We start from the raw sequence: 27,486 nt of genomic DNA, 5'->3' as shown, positions 1-27,486 counted from the left end.
AGAACACTGACATTCATGTCTTGCAGGAAATCACGCACAGAACGAGCAGTATGTCTGGTGGTATTGTCATGCTGGATGGTCATGTCAGGATGAGCCTACAGGAAGGGTACCGCGAGGGAGAAAGAAGTCTTCCCTGTACAGCACAGCGTTGAGATTGCCTGCAATGACAACAAGCTCAGCCCGATGATGCTGTGACACACCGCCCCAGAACCTGACGGACCCTCCACCTCCAAATCGATCCCGCTCCAGAGTACAGGCCTCGGTGTAAAGCTCTTTTCTTCAACAATAAACGCGAATCCGACCATCACCCCTGGTGAGACAAAACCAAAAGCCAGTCCTGTCTGTTCCAGCGACGGTGGGTTTGTGCCCATAGGCAACGTTGCCAGTGATGTCTGGTGAGGACCTGCCTGATAACAGGCCTACAAGCCCTCAGTCCAGCCTCTCTCAGCCTATTGCGGACAGTCTGAGCTCTGATGGAGGGATTGTGCGTTCCTGGTGTAACTCCGGCAGTTGTTGTTGCCATCCTGTACCTGTCCCGCTGATGTGATGTTCGGATGTACCGATCCTGTGCAGGTGTTGTTACACGTGGTCTGCCACTGCGAGGACGATCAGCTGTCTATCCTGTCTCCCTGTAGCGCTGTTTTAGGCGTCTCACAATATGGACAGGTGCATGTTCATTGATTGTTTATGGTTCATTGAACAATCATGAGAAACAGTGTTTAAACCCTTTACAATAAAGATCGGTGAAGTTATTTGGATCCTTACAAATTATCTTTGAAAGACAGGGTCCTGGAAAAGGGACGTTTCATTTTTTTGTTGAGTCTATTCAAAAACATGCCTTTTAAGTTTCTGAATGTTCTGGTTTATCAAGAGCATTTTATACATACAAATGTTTACATTTTGATCATTAATAAACTTAGAACCTACAGTAAACCTGTACCGCTCTGATTCAGAGGGATTGGGTTAAATGTGGAAGGAACATTTCAGTTGAATGCATTCAAATGTACAACTGACTAACCAAAGTCATAATATTTTTATTCATAGTTGCAGTTTCCTAGTATAGCCACAAGAGGCCATCCCAACCCCACTTATCATGCAAAAAAGAACTATGATAAGAAGTAGCACTTCTTGAATGAACCAAAAAGTCAACCCGCTTTGGCTAATAATATTCTGGCGTCAATGGACTGCCATCCCTAATTAATTTTACACATTGTATTTGATTAAACACTTTTGTGATTAGGTGTAAATTCGGTCCAAATAAGCATTCAGAAACATTCTGTGTTAAAATGTAGTTACCGTTTTAAGAAATTCCTCTCTGAATACAATCTTTGAAGGCACATACAACCACATACATAAAAGTCACTGATGCACAACATTAAGGTTAACAATATTCTAAAATGCCCTGCATTAAACGAATGTCACCATAATGCAAGGGTTAGAGCTATGCGGGATCCTACCCTAAACCCTAAACTAGGGGCATCAAACTCATTCCATGGAGAGGCCAAGTGTGTGCTTGTTTTTGTTTTTTCCTTTCAATTAAGCTGTAGACATCCAGGTGAGGGGAGTACCTTACTAATTAGTTACCATAATTAATCAATAAAGTACAATGGAGGAAAGAAAACCTTCAGACACTCGGCCCTTGTGGAATGAATTTGACACGTGCCCTAAACCTAAATCACTACCCTTATCCTAACATTAACCTTAACCTTAACCATGAACAGAAACATTACATAACCCTAACCTTTTGAAATGTCCACTTCAATGGGTTAGGGACGTCCCAAGTACCCCTGTTTGCATTGACCACAATGCAAGCGACACTCGGATGAATTTAGTAAATCGGTTGCCGGTAGTGACGTTGTTCCACTTCCAGAGAGGACTTCTGCATTGTTTTGATTCTGAGATCCCCATCGCCAGCTAATTTCTGGATTTTTAACCAAAAAGAATACGTTACAGGTTAGTGTACTCCATTGTGAACAAATGATTAAATAAAGTGAAAAACACAGACCTGTTTCGGAAAAACCAAAACCCTTTTAACCAGCTAAGTAGCGAGCTAGCTAAAATGCATGCTAGCTAACGTTAAAATAGAATTAGGACATGTAACGTTATATCTTCTCAGAAGGAACTTCAGCTGTGGTAAGTCAGATAAGATAAAGATATATAACTAGTAAAGTATAGTTACCTAGCTACCTGCCTTGCAGACCAGAGACTAGTCAGCTAGCTAGTGCTTGGCAAGCTATTAAACATATTGTCTAGTCAGACCATTACCAGGGACCTCAAACGTTCAGCCTGCTGCACAGACCCTATGGACGATCTAGTCTAGACCAGTGGTTACACCAAAAAACTCCAATAAACTCAGTCCTGCTTCAAACTTACTCTTGAAACTTGTAATAGTGAAATGCACAAGGTGCAATTTCGAAATTGGGTAGTGAATGTTAGTCATTTCATACCTTATAACTTGTCAGAAATGTCCAGATCAACTAGCCCATGTCAGCCAATAGATATTATTGTACATTTTGTCACTCAAATATCACATGAATGCACATTAGACTTTGCAAAATGTATAGAATTGCATGAAAAGTTGCTTTAATGGTGAAAACAATGTTGCACCCCATGGCAAAAGGTGTGGAATTGCAGGAAATAAGCTTTAAACCTGCAAACAGTTTGGGAACTGCCTGGTTAAATTGTGCTTAGGAGCATTTTTTAAAATCTCTAAATGGTTCAACTAGTGAGAAAAATTTGATTATTTACAATATATGTGGTTTTGCTTCATTTACTGTCGTCCTAAATGAAGATATGGAAATGTATATTATTCTACTTACCATGATGTGGACGGTATGTTACTATAACACAAGCTGATGCTTGAACATATCAAATTGGGAGGAATTACACATCCTTTTTACCTCAGATTGGTGATGTTAGTAAACAAGTTTATAGTCAACATGATGACAAGATCAATTGCTTAAAGGGACATTTCAATTTTTTTGTAATTTCAACCTAATTTTCCACTTACTTTCAGTGTTGAAGCAGCATCCAGACAGTTGATTTGGTCAGACTTCCATTCCTGAGATTTCTTTGGCTGGCTTAGTTGCTTGCATATGGTGGTAGTGGCCAGACTCACCCAAAAAATGTGCTTCAAAACATCTCACAAGAAACTCTACAGCCAACTCATGTCTTTGTGGGCTATACCCACATCAATATCAAAATACTTGATGGTTTCCACTATTACGAGCATAAATGTGTATAACTCCCGACTTTTTAGTTCCTGTTTTGCACTTGTCTTACAACTAATTTCTACGTCACTACTACATCCGCGCACTGTTAGTCTCGCTTGGCCACAGCTCCAAATTCCACGAGCCTGGTTTTGAGGTTGGCGCAGGGCAGACACGGCTTTCAAGTGCTACATCACCCAAAATGATTAAATCAAAGCATGTCTAAGTCAGACAGCGGCGAGCCTGAAGAGGATGCATACTTTGCAGAACCATAATTTATATGAGCCAGAATATGCTGACGAAGAGCATTGACAAATAGAAGCCGAGACAGCACTGGGGGAAATGGCAACAGGTGATCTGGCAGACCAGCAACAGCACCTAGAAAGAGAGTCACGTTGACACAGACACTTATGGTGTCAGGAACAGCACAAGTCTGTGTGACAGATCATACAGATTTCCCAGCCCGTATCAACCCAGGAGTCATTGAAAGGTTGTTCCTAAGATCAACTGGGGAAACAGGGACCACATCCAGCAGGACCAAAGAGGCAGCTGTCCATATAGTAAGTTAACATTTTAAATTGAAGTTATCAATAATGTACAGTATAGAGATACATTTTAATATATTATGTGTCCTATAATGATCCCATATTGATCTTTTCCCATTCCATAGTCAATATTGTGATGGAATGGGCACTCAAGGGAGAAGCCTGGAAAAGGTAACGGACGAGTAAAGCTGTCCTGCGTCGCTGAGGCAATCTGTGGAAGGTATCCTTCACCATCAGGAATTGGGTTTAAGCAGTCTGAGGGCACACATCTGGTTCTCTGAACCACTTGATTCTCAAGAATGTATAAAGACTGAACACGTAATGATACCAAGTTTTATTACACATCTATGGCTATAACCTTGTAAGTATAAGGTGTATAACTGCCTATGAGTATGTGAACAACAGTTACTTGTTCTTCAACATGTTCCCAAATAAAGCTTGTTTTTATGACACACAAACATGTTCCCAAATAAAGACAACACTGCAAGTATGTGTTGTAGACAATCAATTTGTAATGAAGGTAATAAAAGTAAACACTCATACATACAACTAATAGAAAAATACACTTTTGAATAAGTAAATGAACATGTAAACATGTTATACACTACTACTTTAGCAATCCATCTACCTATGTACTTTATTCGACATCTAGGCTATCCGTATCCTTATCCCTATTATAGCTAGTGAAATACAGCTAGTTTGCCTTATTCATATTTCTGTATGTATAGCCACGCGCTCCGTTGACAAGCGAGAGATGACACCTACTCCGGAGTGTCAGACTTGTTGCTCACGTGAGCGGGACAACATACTTCAGCTGAAGTAGCTAGTCCGTTTTCTTCAAAATCATAATTGCGAATGTTTGCAGAAAGAAACAAATCAAATTTTTCGACAGCCCCCCCCAAAACATAAAAGACAATAGAATTTTATGTGGAGACGTTTTGAAGCGTGTATTTGGGTGAGTCTGGGCACTACCACTATATGGCTCGTGCAAGCAACTAAGCCAGCCAAAGAAATCTCAGGAATGGATCTTTCCAAAACAACTTTCTGGAGGATGCTTTAACACTAAAAGTAAGTGGGAAATTAGGTCTAAAATGCTAAAAGCATAAATATCCCTTTTAAAACAGATCAATATATTTGGTTTTGTACTGTTGATTTTGTCAGCGCTGAGGGTCGCAGGACTTAGAACGCAGGAATCAATATCTTTCTCAAATGGAACGGATAATTCGGGGCGGTTTCTCTATGAAGGTCGCTGGCCACACACCAATACATGGATTTGAAAGTCAAACTATCACAAACAGTGGCTTCAGAAAGTATTCACACCCCTTGACATTTTCCACATTTTGTTGTTACAGACAGAATAAAAAATTTAAAAAGTTAAAGTGGAATTGTTTTAGACATTTTTTACAAATTAATAAAAAATTAAATTCTGAAATGTCTTGAGTCCATAAGTATTCAACCCCTTTGTTATAGTAAGCCTAAATAAGTTCAGGGGTCAAAATGTGCTTAACTCCTCTCTGTACCCCACACAGAAAATTCTGTAAGGTCCCTCAGTTGAGCAGTGAATTTCAACCACAAAGACGAGGGAGGTTTTCCAATGCCTCGCAAAGAAGGACACCTATCGGTAGATGGGAAATAAATATATATAAGAGGACATTGAATATCCTGTTGAGCATGGTGAAGTTATTATTTACACTCAGTGTAATCACTACAAAGATACAGGCATCCTTCCTAACTCAGTTGACGGAAAGGAAGGAAACCGCTCAAGGATTTCACCATGAGCCCAATAGTGACTTTCAAACATTTAGAGTTTAATGGCTGTGATAGAAGAAAACTGAGGATGGATCAACAACATTGTAGTTACTCCACAACACTAACCTAATTGACAGAGTGAAAAGGAAGCCTGTAAAGAATAAAACTATTCCAAAACATGCTTCCTGTTTGTTTGCAACAAGGCACGAAAGTAAAATAGCAAAAAATGTGGCAAAGCAATACATTTCTTGTCTTGAATAAAGTGTTTATGTTTGGAGCAAATCCAATCCAACACATTACTGACTACCACTCTCCATATGTTGAAGCATAGTGGTGGCTGCATCATGTTATGGGTATGCTTGTAATCATTAAGGACTGGGTCATTTTTCAGGATACAACAATGTATGGAATGTAGCTAAGCACAGGCAAAATCCTAGAGGAAAACCAATCTGCTTTCCACCAGTCACTGGGAGATTAATTCACCTTTCAGCATGACAATAACCGAAAACACAAGGCCAAATATACACTGGAGTTGCTTACCAAGAAGTCAGTGAATGTTCCTGAGTGGCTGAGTTACCGTTTTGACTTAACAAATCATCTTAAATCTATAGCAAGACTTGAAAATGCTTGTCTAACAATGATCAACAACCAAGTTTGACCGAGCTTGAAGAATTTTGAAAAATATAATGAGCAAATGTTGCACAATCCAGTTGTGGAAAGGTCTTAGACTCACCCAGAAAGACTCACAGCTGTAATCGCTGCCAAAGGTGCTTCTACAAAGTATTGACTCAGGTGTGTGAATAATGATGTAAATGAGATTTTCTGTATTTAATTTTCAATCAACTTGCACAAAAAAATCGAGACATGTTTTCACTTTGTCGTCATGGGGCATTGTGTGTAGACGGGTGAGGAAAAAACATATTTAATCCATTTTGAATTCTGGCTGTAAAAACAAAATGTGGAAGTAGGAGTAGGAATACTTTCTGAATGCACTGTAAATAGCAGCCGACTGTTGTCACTGTTGATATCCTATGGCGGGTCGTGATTCATTGAAGTTAACTAAGAGAAAAAGTTGTTTGTTCCATTTTCCGTGAAGGTAACCTCCCGAAATCAACATCCACCATTACAAAATATATACTGAACAAAAATATAAATGCAACATCAATTTCAAAGATTTTGAGTTACAGTTCATATAAGGAAATCAGTCAATTGAAATGAATACATTAGGCCCTAATCTATGGATTTCACATGACTGGGAATACAGATATGCATCCTTCAAAAAAAGGTATGGGAGTTGATCAGAAAACCAGTCAGTATCTGTGTGACCACCATTTGCCTCATTCAGCGCAACACAACTCCTTCGTACATAGTTGATCAGGCTGTTGATTGTGACCTGTGGAATGTTGTCCCACTCCTCTTCAATTGTTGTGCAAAGTTGCTGGATATTGGCGGGAACTGGAACACGCTGTCATACACGTCAATCCAGAGCATCCCAAACATGCTCAATGGGTGACATGTCTGGTGACTATGCAGGCCATGGAAGAACTGGGACATTTTCAGCTTCCAGGAATTGTGTACAGATCCTTGTCACATGGGGCTGTGTCTTATCATGCTGAAACATTAAGTGATTGCAGCAGATTAATTGTGCATTCAAGTTGCCATCGATAAAATGCAATTGTGGCCATAGCCTGCCATTGACATCAGCAAACCGCTCGCGCACATGATGCCATACACATGGTTTGCGGTTGTGAGGCCGGTTGGACATACTGGCAAATTCTCTAAAACAAAGTTGGGAGATGGCTTATGGTAGAGAAATGAACATTCAATTATCTGGCGACAACTCAGGTGGACATTCCTGCAGTTAGCATGCCAATTGCATGCTCCCTCAACTTGAGACATCTGGCATTGTGTTGTGTGAGAACTGCACATTTTAGTGGCTTTTTATTGTCTCAAGCACAAGGTGCACCTGTGTATTGATCATGCTGCTTAAATCAGCTTCCTGATATGCCACACATACAGGTGAATGGATAATCTTGGCAAAGGGGAAATGCTCACTTACAGGGATGCAAACATTTGTGCTCAGAATTTGAGAGAAATAAGCTTTCTGTGCATAAGTACACTTTACATGTTGCGTTTATATTTTTGTTCAGTGTACATTCAAGGACGAGCACATTTTTACATTGTTGGGCGAAATGCTTTAAAACTCTGGCCCTGGGAACCCAAAGGGGTGCACATTCTCTCTCCCCCGACCTCCACCCAACCCCAATGAAAGGATTGATGGGTGCCGAGGGCACCAAGACCTAGAAGCACAACAGAGGTATACGGACAGGTATGGTAACAGATTTTATTAGCAGGATCAAGCCATCCACACACAATGGATGCATATCAAATAAAGAACAGAAGGTCTGGCCCTTCTAGAAGGTCTAGGTTCCCCAGGTGGAATGAAATGCATCGTTTTTAAAGTACAACATATTTTCTTCAAGTTTTAATAAAGTGAATCAAATTGTGCAGTCATCGACCGTGCAATGGAGGGTGGACGTTTTACCACTTAAGAACTATACATCTCTTGGCGAGGATAGTAGATAAAGCAAGTGCATCCTAAACTAGTTTGCACACCATTAAGTCAGTAGGTTGTAGACCAAAAAGGGCAACCAGAGGGCACAATTCTACATTGACCCCAAAAATTACAGACATCAAAACATAACGATCTTGGGAACAAAACACATGACAGGGATGCAAACTAGTCACCTTTTGGCGAAATTGGCCGTTTTTAAATCCAAAATAGGTGACCGTGATTCATGTAGATCTGATGAGAAAGGTTTTTTGAAGGGGGGGTGGAGGATCACTACTGGCTGTAAGCGAACGAGTGATGCGCGTTTGGAGCAATGACTATCTAATGCTCAGCCAATCGACCACATAACAGAATGCAGCACAGTAGAGAGAAGAGACAACCAATTTACTAGTTACAGCATCAGCGAACGCTCTGGAAATGAAGCTTGCCATTTACAGCAGACCGTCCCCTGAACGATAACGAAGAGGTAACATTACATGCTGAGCAGACCGGACACGTCGCGTGCGTAGCAAAATAAATTTAGAAATCCATGTTATTCAATTATTGCGCATCAACGTGCGTCTGCGTCGCCAAGGGCTAAAATAGAAGTAATTCCTATTTCTGATGCAGATCGAGCTGAAAGTCCTGCCTCTCCCATCTTCTCATTGGTTTATAGAAGCAGGTACCCACGTACCATCTCCTCATTGGTTATACCCACGTGGGTGATTGAAAGACTAACTGTTTTGCCAGTAGTCGTGGTAATACTATGAAAGTTTAGATGCCAATCACCATATAAGTTCAAAGATGAAAAAGCCTGGAAGGAGGAGAGATATTTAGAAACTATTTGGTTGGCGTTGTTTTGTGTGTGGATTAATTGTCGGAGTAGAGGACCTAGTGCATTTCGGTTAAAATAACAACTCAATGTTTATATCCCAGGACAAATTAGCTAGCAAGTGCAAGCTAACTAGCCAAATTGCCATACATGTTTAATGCTTTTCGACCTGTCCCCAAATTATATAATTGGTTCAGAGTTTTTTATATTTTAACCTGCGTGTCGTGATCACGTTTGGTGTGGGGGGACAAAATACATTTATGCACGATGGCGCACGCGCGCAGCCGGTTTGGGTTCCGTAGGTGAGAAGCCTGACGACTGAGACGGGGGTGAGAAGGTTAAGAAGCCTACTTCATGAGCTGTAACCGAAAAACAACTGGCATTTGTATTATTAGCATTGTTAAGTATCTTGCTAGCTGGATCGAATTCTCCTTTAGTTAGCCAGATAAATGTTGAGCAACATTAGCCAACATATCTGATCAAATAATTGAGTTCATGGCGTGGAAATTAGCTTGCTAATAAAGTCAGACAGCTAACATTAGCTAGCTAACGTTACACCAGATGAGCTAACTTTGAGAACATAACCAAAATCGCTATAGTATTAACTGGTATACGACTCCTTGTCGTTCCTCAAGTTATGACGCATTAGTTGCTTACTGGACCCTGGCAATATGTGTGAAATGTTAACTAGCTAACAAACTAACCACTATCTGTTAACTAATGTTTTCCCTCTACAGTATGTGGTTAATTTTCAGAATTAGGTGAAAAATGAGGCGTTGCTTGTTAACAAGTGGATTCAGGGATCAAGTGTAGCTGGAGCTGGGCCTGGTTATAGAGGTGAAAGGAACACCACACACTTTCCCTCTTTCTCACTGCTGCTGGCACATTGTAGAACAGATGTCCACAGGCAGAAAGTGTACAATGTAATAATGTGCAGTGTAGGCCAAATATATTGTTTTTGTTGTGTTGAACTTGACAGTAACACGTGTGAGTGGGGGGATGATACTTTCTTTTTTTTTACTCAATGAACGTTATTTTTGCACACATGTAGCCATTGGGAACTTAATCAATGTCTATACTGGCCACTATAATAGAGCAAAAATAGAATGCATGTTTGTTTCATTCTGTTTCTCCTTTAAGAGTATTTTTTCCCAAGTGCAATAGATGTGTGTGTGTTCAGAAGTGTTCTATTATAAAGGCTGTCATGGTAACTAATATTAGTGTCATTTTTTTCTCAAGACTCGAGTGTCATTTGCAGTAAAAATCTAGGCAACAAATAACATTGGATTGCTTTCTTTACATAATTTAGGTTCACATTAAGTATGTTGGACACTAGTATGGGTATTCGGACATAGCCAGTAACTTAGAATGTAATGTATCTATCGTTTACAAATTAGCTATGACATAGCCAATTAATATATAGCACAACTTTAGATTTCACCCCCACCACAAAATCAAATGGTTGGAAGTGAGCTTCGTTTCTGCTCCCGCTTCGTCCATGCAGTGCGCCTCGTAAGTGATTCCTCGTTATGAAATGATCAACTTTACCCTGTATATCTAAAAATGACCATGTACACTGAGTGTACAAAACATTAGGAACAGCATCCTGATATTTAATATTAGTTGCACCCCTTTGCAACATGCTGGCCCATGTTGACTCCAATGCTTCCCCCAGATGTGTCAAGTTGGCTTGCTGTCCTTTTTGGTGGTGGACCATTCTTGACACAGACAGGAAACTGTTGAGTGTGAAAAACCCAGCAGCGTTGCAGTTTTTGACACACTCAAACCGGTGTGCCTGCACCTACTACCATACCCCTTTCAAAGGCACTTAAATATTTTGTCTAGCCCATTCAAAAATCTCTCTTTAACATGTCTCCTCCCCATCATCTACACTGATTTGAACTGTTTTTAACAGGTGACATCATTAAGGGATCATAGCGTTCACCTGGTCAGTCCATGTCATGGAAAGAGCAGGTGTGCCTAATGTTTTGTACAATCAGTGTATACTGATTGTTAAAGCAAAACTATTGCGGATGCCAAACCTGAACAATCTAAAATAAAATATATTGTAAGCCCCGTTCACCAGGAAGGCTATAGCCAGATGAGTTGTCTCCGATTGCTTACTTTTATTCCGGTAAAATGTTTTCAACAGCGCATAGATAAAAAATAACCTAGCAAATTACATAGGTTGTCACTCAACTAAAAAAGCCTAATATCAATCAAGCCATTTTAGCATTTGACTGCTGAAGGTGCCACACAGATGTGCAAGATCAGGAACAGGCTGCCTACCTTGTGTTGGTCAGCATGTGAAGCTGGGCACAGTGCTCAGTTTGACCAGGCTACTGATATTAACTGGGGTTGTTCAGAATGCAAAATTACTTGTAGATCAATGACTGTCAACACAGTTACATTTATTTTATTTTTTTATTTCACCTTTATTTAACCAGGTAGGCAAGTTGAGAACAAGTTCTCATTTACAATTGCGACCTGGCCAAGATAAAGCAAAGCAGTTCGACACATACAACGACACAGAGTTACACATGGAGTAAAACAAACATACAGTCAATAATACAGTATAAACAAGTCTATATACGATGTGAGCAAATGAGGTGAGATAAGGGAGGTAAAGGCAAAAATGTCATGGTGGCAAAGTAGATACAATATAGCAAGTAAAACACTGGAATGGTAGATTTGCAATGGGAGAATGTGCAAAGTAGAAATAAAAATAATGGGGGTGCAAAGGAGCAAAATAAATAAATTAATTAAATACAGTAGGGAAAGAGGTAGTTGTTTGGGCTAAATTATAGGTGGGCTATGTACAGGTGCAGTAATCTGTGAGCTGCTCTGACAGTTGGTGCTTAAAGCTAGTGAGGGAGATAAGTGTTTCCAGTTTCAGAGATTTTTGTAGTTCGTTCCAGTCATTGGCAGCAGAGAACTGGAAGGAGAGGCGGCCAAAGAAATAATTGGTTTTGGGGGTGACTAGAGAGATATACCTGCTGGAGCGCGTGCTACAGGTGGGTGATGCTATGGTGACTAGCGAGCTGAGATAAGGGGGGACTTTACCTAGCAGGGTCTTGTAGATGACATGGAGCCAGTGAGTTTGGCGACGAGTATGAAGCGAGGGCCAGCCAACAAGAGCGTACAGGTCGCAATGGTGGGTAGTATATGGGGCTTTGGTGACAAAACAGATCACACTGTGATAGACTGCATCCAATTTGTAGAGTAGGGTATTGGAGGCTATTTTGTAAATGACATTGCCGAAGTCGAGGATTGGTAGGATGGTCAGTTTTACAAGGGTATGTTTGGCAGCATGAGTGAAGGATGCTTTGTTGCGAAATAAGAAGCCAATTCTAGATTTAACTTTGGATTGGAGATGTTTAATGTGGGTCTGGAAGGAGAGTTTACAATCTAACCAGACACCTAGGTATTTGTAGTTGTCCACGTATTCTAAGTCAGAGCCGTCCAGAGTAGTGATGTTGGACAGGCGGGCAGGTGCATGCAGCGATCGGTTGAAGAGCATGCATTTAGTTTTACTTGTATTTAAGAGCAATTGGAGGCCACGGAAGGAGAGTTGTATGGCATTGAAGCTTGCATGGAGGGTTTTAAACACAGTGTCCAAAGAAGGGCCAGAAGTATACAGAATGGTGTCGTCTGCGTAGAGGTGGATCAGAGACTCACCGGCAGCAAGAGCGACATCATTGATGTATACAGAGAAGAGAGTCTGTCCAAAAATTGAACCCTGTGGCACCCCCATAGAGACTGCCAGAGGTCTGGACAGCAGACCCTCCGATTTGACACACTGAACTCTATCAGAGAAGTAGTTGGTGAACCAGGCGAGGCAATCATTTGAGAAACCAAGGCTGTCGAGTCTGCCGATGAGGATGTGGTAATTGACAGAGTCGAAAGCCTTGGCCAGATCAATGAATACGGCTGCACAGTAATGTTTCTTATTGATGGCGGTTAAGATATCGTTTAGGACCTTGAGCGTGGCTGAGGTGCACCCATGACCAGCTCTGAAACCAGATTGCATAGCAGAGAGGGTATGGTGAGATTCGAAATGGTCGGTAATCTGTTTGTTGACTTGGCTTTCGAAGACCTTAGAAAGGCAGGGTAGGATAGATATAGGTCTGTAGCAGTTTGGGTCAAGAGTGTCCCCCCCTTTGAAGAGGGGGATCACCGCAGCTGCTTTCCAATCTTTGGGAATCTCAGCCGACACGAAAGAGAGGTTGAACAGGCTAGTAATAGGGGTGGCAACAATTTTGCCAGATAATTTTAGAAAGAAAGGGTCCAGATTGTGCAGCTCTTTCAGAACATCAGCTGACTGGATTTAGGAGAAGGAGAAATCTTGGGCGAGTTGCTGTGTGGGGTGCAGTGCTGTTGACCGGGGTAGGGGTAGCCAGGTGGAAAGCATGGCCAGCTGTAGAAAAATGCTTGTTGAAATTCTCAATTATAGTGGATTTATCAGTGGTGACAGTGTTTCCTATCTTCAGTGCAGTGGGCAGCTGGGAGGAGGTGTTCTTATTCTCCATGGACTTTACAGTGTCCCAGAACTTTTTTGAGTTAGTGTTGTAGGAAGAAAATTTCTGCTTGAAAAAGCTAGCCTTGGCTTTTCTAACTGCCTGTGTATAATGGTTTCTAGCTTCCCTGAACAGCTGCATATCACGGGGGCTGTTCGATGCTAATGCAGAACACCATAGGATGTTTTTGTGTTGGTTAAGGGCAGTCAGGTCTGGGGAGAACCAAGGGCTATATCTGTTCCTGGTTCTAAATTTCTTGAATGGGGCATGCTTATTTAAGATGGTTAAGGAAGGCATTTAAAAAAAATAACCGGGCATCCTCTACTGACGGGATGAGATCAATATCCTTCCAGGATACCCCAGGCCAGGTCGATTAGAAAGGCCTGCTCGCTGAAGTGTTTCAGGGAGCGTTTGACAGTGATGAGTGGAGGTCATTTGACCGCTGACCCATTACGGATGCAGGCAGTGATCGCTGAGATCTTGGTTGAAGACAGCAGAGGTGTATTTAGAGGGCAAGTTGGTTAGGATGATATCTATGAGGGTGCCTGTGTTTAAGGCTTTGGGGAGGTACCTGGTAGGTTCATTGATAATTTGTGTGAGATTGAGGGCATCAAGCTTAGATTGTAGGATGGCTGGGGTGTTAAGCATGTCCCAGTTTAGGTCATCTAGCAGCATAAGCTTTTAAGATAGATGGGGGGCAATCAGTTCACATATGGTGTCCAGAGCACAGCTGGGGGCAGAGGGTGGTCTATAGCAGGCGGCAACGGTGAGAGACTTGTTTTTAGAGAGGTGGATTTTTAAAAGTAGAAGTTCAAATTGTTTGGGTACAGACCTGGATAGTAGGACAGAACTCTGCAGGCTATCTCTGCAGTAGATTGCAACACCGCCCCCTTTGGCAGTTCTATCTTGTCTGAAAATATTGTAGTTTGGGATGAAAATTTTAGACATTTTGGTGGTCTTCCTAGGCCAGGATTCAGACACAGCTAGAACATCCGGGTTGGCAGAGTGTGCTAAAGCAGTGAATAAAACAAACTTAGGGAGGAGGCTTCTAATGTTAACATGCATGAAACCAAGGCTATTACGGTTACAGAAGTCATCAAAAGAGAGAGCCTGGGGAATAGGAGTGGAGCTAGGCACTGCAGGGCCTGGATTCACCTCTACATCGCCAGAGGAACCGAGGAGGAGTAGGATAAGGGTACGGCTAAAAGCAATAAGAATTGGTCGTCTGGAACAGACTAAAAGGGGGTTTCTGGGGGCGATAAAATAGCTTCAAGGTATAATGTACAGACAAAGGTATGGTAGGATGTGAATACAGTGGAGGTAAACCTAAGTATTGAGTGATGATGAGAGATATTGTCTCTAGAAACATCATTGAAACCAGGAGATGTCATTGCATGTGTGGGTGGTGGAACTAATAGGTTGGATAAGGTATAGTGAGCAGGACTAAAGGCTCTACAGTGAAATAAGCCAATAAACACTAACCAGAACAGCAATGGACAAGGCATATTGACATTAAAGAGAGGCATGCCTAGTCGAGTGATCAAAAGGGTCCAGTGAGTAGTGAGGTTGGTTGGGGTCACGGTGATTCAGACAGCTAGCCGGGCCATCGGTAGCAAGCTAGCATAGGATGGAGGTCTGTTTTTAGCCACCTCGTGCGTTTCCTTTGGTAGGATTAGTGGGGTTCCGTGTGGTAGAGGGGATCAATCCAATTCGCAAAAAAAACAATAGATATAGTTAGAGGCCCAAGAAAAAAAATACAATAAAATAAAATAATTGTCCGATAGGTCTATTTAGATAGCAGCCGATAAGACAGCTAACGATTAGCAGACCGCAGATGGGCATTCAGGTAACGTTGCGACGGAGGAGCCAGCCGGATAACTCCCTCGGGCAGATAATGTCGGTAGTCCAGTTGTGAAGGCCCGGTGGGGCTCCGCGTTGGCAGTAAAACGGGTCTGGATAGGTGATTGTAGCCCAGGAGTGACTGATGGAACTCTTCAGCTGGCTAGCTCCGGAATAATTGATGTTTGCTCCGGAATCGACGTAAGCCGATAGTCATAACAGCTAGCTAGCTGCGAGATCCAGGTATAAATGTCCAGAGTTAGCGGTTGAAATCCGGGGCCATGGAGAGAAAAATAGGTCCGGTATGTTCCGGTCCGAGCCGCGCCGTACAAAACTGGCGATAGATTTTCGAGCTAAAGGATAGCTGATGACCACAAACCGTGGTTAGCTGAATACTAACGATTAGCCAGTAAAGAAGCTAACTAGCTTCTGGCTAGTTTCTGGCTAGCTTCTGGATTAGCTTCTGGCTAGCTTCTGGCTAGCTTCTGGTTAGCTTCTATGGAGGATTACAGATTTGAGGTAAATAATACTTTCTTTTTTTTTTATATATAAATTGGTGAGGCGGGTTGCAGAAGATGAGTTTATGGAAAATAAAAAAATATATATAAAAAGGTATGCGAAGAAAGGTGTGTGTATGTGTATATATATGTGTGTGTGTGTGTGTGTGTGTGTGTGTGTGTGTGTGTGTGTGTATATATGTATATATATGTATATACATATATATAGATATACATACACACACACATATATACATACACACGGGACACGACAAGACGAGGACAAAAGACGTCTGACTGCTATGCCATCTTGGAGATGTGATGCTTAGTTCCACACTGAAGGAGAGAACGCATCAGTTATCACAAAATATTAGGTATTTCTGGAAGTTAGAAATAAAGTAATATGAGCAAATATAATTTTTGAATCGGCGATTCGTATTGTTTGAATTGATTTTCTGACCGACGCATGCTACATTTGGATCGGTTTGGAGTCCGCGGACCGATGCAGTCACATCTTAAACATTTGAATCGGGAACCGATACGAATTGGTGAATCATTACATTCCTACTTTTATCCCAATTTGTGTTTAATGGTCTAGGCTGAAGTGGTTATCTAATGCGCTCATTTCTTTTTGTAGAACAGTCCAAACGATTGGAGTGAGAGTCAAGTGTTAAACGATATGGGCATGACATCACGGCATTCAGCATCCAGACAGCAAACATGGTATAGCAAACGTTGACACTGACTCAACTGGGTCTCAATGTCAGTGTTTCACTATCAAAGAGCAAAGGAAGGAATCGTCACCTCTATTTCCAGTTTCACTAACTTCCTGTTATAGGCTACAGCCTGAGCCAAAATAATGAACTTTCTTCTGTGAGAGCTCATTAATGTGGAGCAATGATTCTCCACCATATTGCTTTTACCTGTCTTATATAGGAACATACAAGTAAATCACCTTGATGAAGGAAGGATGCATTGAAAAACATTTGAATTCTACAGTTAACAGCAAAAATAAAGAAAGCACCAACATAAAGTGTCATAAAAGTTAATTGGGCTCCCGAGTGGCGCAGTGGTCTAAGATGCTGCATCTCAGTGCACGAGGCGTAGTAGTCTCTGGTTCAAATCCATGCTGCATCACATCGGCCGTGATTGGGAGTCCCATAGGGCGGCGCATAATTGGCCCAGCGTCGTCCGGGTTTGGCCGGGGTAGGCTGTCATTGTAAATAAGAATTTTTCTTAACTGACTTGCCTGGTTAAATAAAGGTTATATTTTAAAAATAGGGCGTTGGGCTGCCAGAACAGCTACAATGAACCTTGGCATAGATTCTACAAGTGTCTGGAGCTCTATTGGAGGGATGTGACACCAATATTCTAGAATAAATTCCATCATTTGGTGTTTTGTTGATGGAAATGGCTGTCACAGGCACTGTTCCAGAATTTCCCATGTGTTCAATTGGGTTGAGATCTGGTGACAGACACTCACACACCCTTTAAACCCCCTAGGCTCCTTTGAGACCCCTCTTTCATTGCGATGTGTAATGGAAACGGCACATACGTTTTCATCTGTTTGGTGGGTGGATTTTTCTTTTGTCAAACTTCCTTAAATGTGACAAATTATGATGGAAACTGTTTTTTGAATAAATTATGATTGCTGAATAATTTCAAGGCAAAATCTATTTTTTCAACTATAAACATTTTCTTTGCAGGACAAGGATTGTCCTGACTTTCAAGAATGCCTGAATTGCTTCACTTTGCTTTTGTGGTTGGCAAGTTTCACCACAATTATTTCAGATCTACAGGAGTATAAGTTTCACAAAGGCACAGACCGTGGCGATACGTTGGAACATGATAATTATTAGAATAGGGCAGATAATATAGTTGATTATTGCATTCTATCCATACTGGCTACCTGAGACATGAGGGAACACAGGTTTTCGCCAACTGTACTCTATACCATCTACTGCATCTTGCCATCTTGATGTAATGTATCACTAGCCACTTTAAACAATGCCACTTCATATAATGTTTTCATACCCTACATTATTCATCTCATATGTATATACTGTACCATCTACTGATCTTTGCCTATGCCGTTCGGCATCACTCATTCATATATTTTTTATGTATGTATTCATTCCTTTACACTTGTGTGTATAAGGTAGTTGTGAAATTGTTAGATTACTCGTTGGTTATTACTGCATTGTCGGAACTAGAAGCACAAGCATTTCGCTACACCTTGCATTAACACCTGCTAACCATGTGTATGTGACAAATACATTTGATTTGGATTTTAATAATGTGCAATTTGTCTAAATGGGTATTCGAAACATTTCAACCACTACATTTTTATTCTACACTAGGTTTTAGAGACAAGTGTTTTTTTGTTAGGTCTGACGTCATTACGTCCAGCTGTTTTTATGGACACGATAGTTAAATCGTAACGCACTCTTGCAGGCAAATGCTGCATCTATTTTCTATGCAAACTTTTCTAAATGTCGACACAAAATGACTGGACAAGTTAATGGAAACAACTACAGTGATCTCTTCTAGCCACGGTAGCCAAAATAATGGGTAACTGGGCATTTTTATAGATGACCCTAAGCATGGTGCTTAATTGCTTAATTAACTCAGAAACCACACCTGTGTGTAAGCACCTGCTTTCAATATACTTTGTATCCCTCATTTACTTAAGTTTTTTCTTTATATTGGCAGTTACCTGTATGTGTGTACTGTGATTTCCCCTGCAGTAGAGGGCACTAATGCTTCATTCCACTTTCCTCTGGGTAGAGTTTTCTTTCTTGACACGCATTCTTGGTCTGTCTGGAGTTCCTTAGTAAACCAGACCAATAAGGGTCATTTAAACTACAGCAATCAAATTATTGTTTCATGCTTTTGCTTTCACTGTGTTTCTCCTAGGATTGTGTTCAGTAGCAATGGCAACAGTTTGTTTGTAGATTTATTTTCTGTCTTTTTTTTTTAAAGGACATTCTACTCCAAAATAAATTAAATTATGCTGATACCACCTGAAATAACTGATGTGCACCACAGAGCAAGCGCAAGCGGTGGCTCTGCTCATGGCTCTCATTGAGCTTCTGCTAAACTTTTTGAAGGTAGTTTTGGGAGTCATTGATAGGATATTTGAATTACAGGAAAGTCTACAAGATTATACTTTTTTTGTAGCAGAAATGTTTACACTGTTATAAGGTGCTGTATGCACAATAGGAACTAATGTTGTTTGTTTCCACTGTAGGCTCGTTTCCTGGAGGCTGAGGCGATGGAAGAGCAGACAGGCTCACCTGGTAACACAGACAACAGCAGCCAGAGAAATGAAGAGGAGGTGAGACCATGTCATTTAAATAACAATTACACACTCAGGGCTGGTTTCCCGGACCCAGATTAAAAGCCTGGACTGTAAAACGGTCAATGTGTGTTAGTGAAGGGCTGGAACAAAAGCCACCACCCCTTGCCTAGAGTTAGCTTGCCTGGAATCCAAACTGTTTCAACAGAGGATACACGTTTTGGATTCCAGAGCAAGCACCATTTAGGATAAGTGCTAACTTCAGCTGTGTTTGTTTTGCCACATCTCCCACCCCCTCTCCGCAGAAGCCCAGGCGCAGCAGCTGGACCAAGGGCCGTAAGAGGAAGAAGCCAGTGAAGGACAGCAACGCCCCCAAGGCACCGCTGACGGGCTATGTGCGCTTCATGAACGACCGGCGTGAGCAGCTGAGGGCCGAGCGGCCTGACGTGCCCTTCCCAGAGATCACCAGGATGCTGGGCAATGAGTGGAGCAAGCTGCCGCCGGAAGACAAGCAGGTTAGCCATGCAGCGACACTGGCCTGAAAGTGTTAAACCCCTAAGGTCTATGTCCGTGCCCCCACTGAATTCGAATTAGCATAATCAAAAAATACCAATTAAAATCTGTCGGTTTAAGCTAGAGATACTGTTTCAGTTTATTTGCACTGGATGCGTCTCAATCCACCACATCCGCCTATGTCGCACAAAGTGACTGAGCGAGAGCAGTGTTTGTCAGACCATGAGACATCCTGAAAATCGGGATTCTCACAAAATCGTCAGTAGTGTCCAAACGGTTTGGGCTACAATATGACCCATCTGTGGAAAGGTGAGACTCTCACAAGCACATAAATGTTGTTTTTCTCTCAGACCCCCACAGGCCTCACAAGACTCATCTGAAAGTCTCCCGGTACCAAAAGAATGAATGGAAGTATATATGGAGACTGTTTAGTTCCAAAAATAAGGGGTTAAATACATGTATGAAAAAATATACATTTGGAGGGGGGTGGTGAAACTGTTGTTCCATGTAGTGAATCTGTTATTCAATGAGTTTGTATGGGCTATTAGTAGTAAGGCCAAATACACATTTATCAAAATATTTTTTATATAAACTCAGCAAAAAAAAGAAACGTCCCTTTTTATGGACCCTGTCTTTCAAAGATAATTTGTAAAAATCCAAATAACTTCACAGATCTTCATTGTAAAGGGTTTAAACACCGTTTCCCATGCTTGTTCAATGAACCATAAACAATTAATGAACATGCACCTGTGCAACGGTCATTAAGACACTAACAGCTTACAGACGGTAGGCAATTAAGGTCACAGTTATGAAAACTTAGGACACTAAAGAGGCCCATCTACTGACTCTGAACAACACCAAAAGAAAGATGCCCAGGGTCCCTGCTCATCTGCGTGAACCAGCCTTACACGGAACCCAAACCGGCTGTGTGCGTGCGCCATCGTGCATACATTTATTTTGTACCCCTACACAAACGCGATCACGACACACAGGTTAAAATATCAAAACAAACTCTGAACCAATGACATTCATTTGGGGACAGGTCGAAAAGCATTAAACATGTATGGCAATTTAGCTAGTTAGCTTGCACTTGCTAGCTAATTTGTCTTATTTAGCTAGCTTGCTGTTGCCGGCTAATTTGTCCTGGGATATAAACATTGAGTTGTTATTTTACCTGAAATGCACTAGGTCCTCTACTCCGACAATTAATCCACACATAAAACGACCAACCGAATCGTTTCTAGTCATCTCTCCTCCTTCCAGGCTTTTTCATCTTTGAACTTATATGGTGATCGGCATCTACACTTTCATAGTATTACCACGACGACCGGCAAAACATTTAGTCTTTCAAATCACCCACGTGATCACCCAAATGATCCTTGAATGACCTTAAGCAGCCTTTAATGAACCATTCAAGAGAATACTTTTTGCTCATTATTGTGGATTGTTACTCCAAATACATTCTGTTGGTTTTGATGGATGCCAGGAACATTGATCTATTGTAAGGAAATGTCCACCAGGACAGACTTTCCTCTACTACAACAATCCAGTCAGGTATATCCTGTTGATTGTATTTTTTGGATGACCGATATTTTTGCATTTTGAAGGGGGGTTGCTCATTTTAGTTTTTTGATTGACTTTGGGATTGGATTCTGGACTTCCATATTGACATTGAGAATTGTGTTGGGATTTGGACCTTTATTTTGTGCCTATTTGTAAGAAAGTTAATTGTTTATTTGGATAGAAACTCATTTTATGAGAATATATGCTTATTTTGCTCACTTTATATAATTTTGTCTGTCTGTCTTGCTTTGGTTGCTCTCATATGAACACATTATTTCTTTGAACTTTAATAATGTAGAATGGTTTTAGATCCAAGCCGATTGTTACACAGTTGATGGATAGTGTCACAATCACTTTAACTGGAGGAAACTGGTATTCCTCTCATTGTGCCCACTCTATGGAGTCCAAGTCGCTCCAACATTTTACCACCCTCTGTCACCCCCCCCCCCCCCCCCCATATGCTTATTTGCAGCACAGCAATTCGGCTACAGCTGTCAATATTAATTCAAATTTTGAATCAATCAAAAAGGTTTTAAGCGGCTATGATTGATATCCTGTTTCTCTCTCCCTCTTCTCTGTGTGCAGCGCTACCTGGACGAGGCGGAGAGGGACAAGGAGCGCTACATGCGTGACCTGGAGAAGTACCAGAAGACGGAGGCCTACAAGCACTTCACCCGGAAGGTGCAGGAGAAACAGAAGGTCAAGAGGCACCGGGGAGGTAAAACACCACCGAAAGAGTTGCGTCATGTTCATTAGGGCATGCAACGGTTGATCCTATAACGCTCCTCTCAAGGGCTGCATCCCAGTCTTCCTTTTCTTTATAACCACTGGTCAGAAAAAAGGCCTGTGCACCTTTGAAACTTGACAATGTTGCCCCCACAGGCTCAGATGGGTTTGAAACATATTTCTCCCTACAGATCAGCTGTGTTGAAGGAAAATAGTTAGGTTCAACAGCCCAGACAAGCATTTCAGCCTTATACATGTGCTTTCTGTTCAATATGATACATTGGCAAGCTGCTCTTTTGTTATGCCTTCAAATAAGACAGATGAGGAAAAGCATCCCATTGGAAACACTGGAGGTGTACAATACAACCTCGTTATCAGATACATTTATTTGATGGGATGGCTCCCATTACTAGTTTAACACGGCTCTTTGACTCATCCTCAATTAGTTCAAGATGTAGCAAAGGCACGCTGCGCAGAGGAAGTATGAATCATCTCCTGTCCCTTTAAAAAAAGAAAAAATATTTCCTTTCTCACAGATGGCGGGCACCAGGTAGCCAACGAATCTCTTCACGAGGTGAGTTGACCCTACCACACCCAATCCCTCCTATACGCTAAAGCAAACAAAGAGCTAGCTTGCAACGCCAGGGTTGTAGGTGTCTGCTAAATGACTAACATGGAAATGGTCCCGTGAGGCTCAGTTGGTAGAGCGTGGAGCTTGCAACGCCAGTGTTGTGGGTGTCTGCTAAATGACTAACATGGAAATGGTCCCGTGTGGCTCAGTTGGTAGAGCGTGGAGCTTGCAACGCCAGGGTTGTAGGTGTCTGCTAAATGACTAACATGGAAATGGTCCCGTGAGGCTCAGTTGGTAGAGCGTGGAGCTTGCAACGCCAGGGTTGTAGGTGTCTGCTAAATGACTAACATGGAAATGGTCCCGTGTGGCTCAGTTGGTAGAGCGTGGAGCTTGCAACGCCAGGGTTGTAGGTGTCTGCTAAATGACTAACATGGAAATGGTCCCGTGTGGCTCAGTTGGTAGAGCGTGGAGCTTGCAATGCCAGGGTTCTAGGTGTCTGCTAAATGACAAACATGGAAATGGTCCCGTGTGGCTCAGTTGGTAGAGCGTGGAGCTTGCAACGCCAGGGTTGTAGGTGTCTGCTAAATGACTAACATGGAAATGCAGCTTGAAAAGGTCTGTTCTGTAGTAATTGCTTCATTAGCATAAATCATAATGCTGCGGTCACAATTGATCACACATGAACAACTTGATGATTTGCTGTATGTTGGGCATTTTTATAAGGGCCTTGGCACAATATCCTCACCTAAGTACCCCAACTTCTCAAGGGTCTGGCCCCCTCTCGCTTCACATTAAGCGCTTACTGGAGCGGCACTAAAGCTGGATTAAACCCGCTTTGACACTCATTTATGTAGGGCTGCAAGCACATGGCTTCTGGTGAGTGTGTAATTCATTTTTATGGAGTTAAGCACTGTAATTGAAGGGTATGGCCTTTTCAAACACCAAGGTAACTTCTTAGCTGGAATTAGCCGTTCTGAAACGACACCAGCATTTCTTCCAGATTAGCATACTCTTTAGGTGGGGCGTAAAGGCTTGTGAAGCAACATCCAGGACTGTAGGGTACAAACACAAGTCAATGTTTTCAATTCATACTTATTGCTCCTATTTTAGCACTACATCTTATTCACACTTTTTAAAAGAAAATTCCACTCCTAATGCATTGTAGTATGTGGTTGTTTAACTCCATAGTGTAATTAAATGACTAAAATGTTGTAACTAAGCGTCCCCTTTTTCCAGAGTTTCAATGCGCTATCCAGTGAGTGGACAATCTCCACCTGCTGCCATCCCACTGCCCATACAAGATGAATGAGCACAGCCCAACACTCATTAGTCCTCATCACAACAGCAAAGATCACTTTTACTACAAGGGACCACTGTGCCAGTCTAGCAATAGACACTAGTGTTCAGTCCAATGAGAAATTATTGTGGTTCAGTGAAATTAGTTTAGGGAAATGATTGGTGGCAACAGTGTTTAAACTGTTAGATTTTTACATCTTTTTATTTTATTTAGCAGGCTTCGTATCCTGAGCAACTTACGTTGCAGCCACCAAATGTTGGTGCGATGTATATGGTTGAACAGAGCTTCAAACCATTTCCTCCCCCTCTCAAACATGTTCACTCAGTTTTACAAGCATCTCTCTTTCACCCACTCACTGTTTTTCTCCACCCCATCAGAAGGACACAGAAGGCAAGGAAAGGTCTGTGTTCGACATTCCCATCTTCACAGAGGAGTTTCTCAACCACAGCAAAGGTACACAGCATTTTTGCTTTGCAATGTTTGTTTTACTCCAGTAACTTCCTTCGCAATACTAAATTGCTGTTGACTAGAGCACCCGTACTCATCCCCATAATATCTGCCCCGCTTTAGGTAACAACACAATAGCAATTGAAAATACAGAGGATTCAATTTAATTATTGATACTATTTACCCTCTCTGCTACCTCACATCACATACCTTAACACCCGTTTCCTCCTGACCGAGGCATTTGTCTGTCTTCGCCCACAGCACGGGAGGCGGAGATGCGTCAGCTGCGCAAGACCAACATGGAGTATGAGGAACGCAACGCGGCACTGCAGAAGCACGTGGAGAGCATGCGCGGCGCCGTGGAGCGCCTGGATGGCGACGTGAGGCAGGAGAGGGGACGCAACGGGCTGCTCCAGCAGCACCTGGAGACCCTGCGCCAGGCCCTGACCAGCAGCTTCTCCTCTGTGGCCCTTCCTGGTGAGACAGAGACACACACACACACACACAGATACTCATCAACTGTATTGCATTCATGTGTGTCTATTTTGCATTGGCCCGGGGTGCTCCCTACTGTCCCCATCACACACGCTTCAGTACCTCAGCTCAAGGTCTTATGTGATCACTTCAGGGAAACAGCGGATATCTTTTGTTCATTACCATCACCCCTCACTTCAACGGCTACTTAAAACCGCAGAGGCCCCGTTTGAAAACTTCTGCCTCATGTCACCTTTCGAGAACTAATTTTCTGTGATTATGCAAGTCCTCCTTGTTGATAAATTATTCAATATTTTAGAGGGATTATAACCAGGAGCCTGATTTGACATTTCCTCCTGTGTGAAATTTGCATAGATAATCTTCAGAGGGAAACACAAGTAAAAGCTCCTTGTTTTTATTCTTGTGCGTTTTGTAACCATGGGTCAGCCCTTAACGTCCCTCCACCATTCCTTGGTTCTATGGGTTCTACACCTTGATATTGTAAACAGGGCAATATTCATTAGGCACTGAACAGACTGAAACATGGAGCGACTACCTGAATGTTTCCAAAAAGAAAATGCTCGTATTCCATTTCAAAATGTTTTGCTACGATGTACCATAGTTAAATAGGCCTGTATACATTCCCATGCTCAAGCTACCCTCTCGCCTGCAGTTAGTGGGGAGACCCCCACCCTGGACACCATCGACTCCTACATGAAAAAGCTCCATGGTATCATCCTGAGTAACCCGCAGGAGCACGACAACCTCATCGGCACCGTAAGAGAGGTGGTCAACCGGCTGGACAGGTAACTACCAAACTTTAGTTTTTTTTTAAATATATATTTTACTTCTGGTGAAATTATGTTATCACAAAGAAGTTGACCTAACACTCTTTCCTATTGTTTTGAAAGAACTGTATAAATCCTAGTTAATTTCTTTTTCATACACTCTACATGACCATGAGTATGTGGACACCTGCTCTTCGAACATCTCATTCCAAAATCATGGGTATTAATATGGAGTAGGTCCCCCCTTTGTTGATATTATGGCCTCCACTCTCTGGGAATGCTTTCCACTAGATGTTGGAACATTGCTGCAGGAATTTTCCACAAGTATTAGTGAGGTCGGGCACTGATGTTGGGCGATTAGGCATGGCTTGCAGTCAGTGTTCTTTTTCATCCCAAAGGTGTTCGATGGGGTTGAGGTCAGGGCTCTGTGCAGGCCAGTCAAGTTCTTCCACACTGATCTCGACAAACCATTTCTGTATGGACCTCGCTTTGTGCACGGGGACATTGTCATGCTGAAACAGAAAAAGGCCTTACCCAAACTGTTGCCACAAAGTTGGAAGCACGGAATCGTCTAGAATGTCATTGTATGCTGTAGCATTAAGATTTCCCTTCACTGAAACTAAGTGGCCTAGCCTGAACCATGAAAAACAACCCCAGACCATTATTCCTCCTCCACCAAACTTTACAGTTTACACTATGCATTCAGGCAGGTAGCGTTCTCCTGGCATCTGCCAAACCTATATTCGTCCGATCGAATGCGATGGTGAAGCGTGATTCATCACTCCAGAGAACGCATTTACACTGTTCCAGAGTCCAATGGCGGCGAGCTTTACACCACTCCAGCCGACGCTTGGCATTGCGCATGGTGATCTTAAGCTTGTGCTTATTTCACGAACAGTTGATGTGAACATTTCACGAACAGTTGATGTGCTGACGTTGCTTCCAGAAGAAGTTTGGAACTCGGCAGTGAGTGTTGCAACCGAGAACAGACGATTTTTACACGCTTCAGCACTCTGCGGTCCCGTCCTGTGAGCTTGTTACCTACCACTTTGCGGTTGAGCCATTGTTGCTCCTAGACGTTTCCACAGCACTTACAGTTGACCGGGGAAGCTGTAGCAGGACAGAAATCTGATGAACTGACTTGTTGAAAAGGTGGCATACTATGATGGTGCCATGTTGAAAGTCACTGGGCTCTTCAGTAAGGCCATTCTACTGCCAATGTTTGTCTATGGAGATTGCATGGCTATGTGCTCAATTTTATACACCTGTCAGCAATGTCTGCGGATGAAATAGCCGAATACACTAATTTACAGAGGTGACCACATACCTTTGTATATATAGTGTACCTTCATCATGGGATATTCTCTTTGATCCTAAGCTTAGGATTTCCCCCAACATTGCCTGCAGTGAAACCAGACTGAGCTAGCCGCAATTAAACCATTAACCTAGGTTAATGACAGCCTGGGGCTAGGAAACCCATTTAAAAACTCTTAATATCTTTTGTGATTATTTTCTTTTTTGTAGGTAATTGGACTCAGCTGGACTATTTGACTGTTGTGGCCACAGGGATTGTGAGAATCCAAACCTCCTCCTACCACTTCATTGTCTGGTCCAGTTTAGGATTGCCACTGAGACGTTGATTTTAAAACACCTTTTATTAACTTTAGTGAAGTGAAAATGTGTTGGAAATATTTGTTTTTGTTTTTTTATCTGTTGACGCTACCAGTGTAGTTAATCGTTTTATAGAAAATGCCGTCCTGGAGATGTCAGTTCAAAAATGACTTTGTACTGTAAGATTCCAAACTTCATGTGTCATTCAAGCCCCATTCCAAGCATAAATAACTTCTCTGACACTGTCAACGTAATGATGTGCATATAGAAGTATTTGGTTGACATTTCAATTCACTTAAGCCTGTATGTGTACTGTTCTTTTTATTTGTCAAATATTTTTTAATGTCAAGATTTGAGTCTCTTCAAACGTTAGCTGATTTGAGAAATGTCACATTGTGTTTGTGTTGCATCACACATAAGCAGGGGTGGTTTGTATTCTATAGCAAAAGCTTTTGTTTA

General features: G+C 42.0%; 1 protein-coding gene across 1 annotated transcript; it reads left to right on the top strand.

The window, feature by feature from the left end:
- The first annotated feature begins 1,848 nt into the window (after window positions 1–1,848).
- On the top strand, window positions 1,849–27,486 carry LOC139368068 (high mobility group 20A). Its single transcript, XM_071106612.1, has 9 exons — window positions 1,849–1,953; window positions 18,990–19,076; window positions 19,343–19,552; window positions 21,699–21,831; window positions 22,376–22,413; window positions 24,085–24,160; window positions 24,416–24,631; window positions 25,302–25,434; window positions 26,941–27,486. Exons 2-9 carry the CDS (start codon window positions 19,014–19,016, stop codon window positions 26,942–26,944), a joined length of 873 nt encoding a protein of 290 aa, XP_070962713.1. The 5' UTR covers window positions 1,849–1,953; window positions 18,990–19,013; the 3' UTR covers window positions 26,945–27,486.

The sequence above is a fragment of the Oncorhynchus clarkii genome, chromosome 2 (assembly GCF_045791955.1).
Source record: "Oncorhynchus clarkii lewisi isolate Uvic-CL-2024 chromosome 2, UVic_Ocla_1.0, whole genome shotgun sequence".
Taxonomy (NCBI): domain Eukaryota; kingdom Metazoa; phylum Chordata; class Actinopteri; order Salmoniformes; family Salmonidae; genus Oncorhynchus; species Oncorhynchus clarkii.
Note: the sequence above shows the minus strand (reverse complement) of the source record. Positions and strands in the feature narration are given on the sequence as shown.

Excerpts from the sequence above, each read along its gene's own strand:
- LOC139368068 (XM_071106612.1), top strand. The coding sequence starts at position 19,014 with ATGGAAGAGCAGACAGGCTCACCTGGTAACACAGACAACAGCAGCCAG. Across the intron at positions 22,414-24,084 it reads CCAACGAATCTCTTCACGAG|AAGGACACAGAAGGCAAGGA; the intron begins GTGAGTTGACCC and ends CCACCCCATCAG. Across the intron at positions 24,161-24,415 it reads GTTTCTCAACCACAGCAAAG|CACGGGAGGCGGAGATGCGT; the intron begins GTACACAGCATT and ends CTTCGCCCACAG.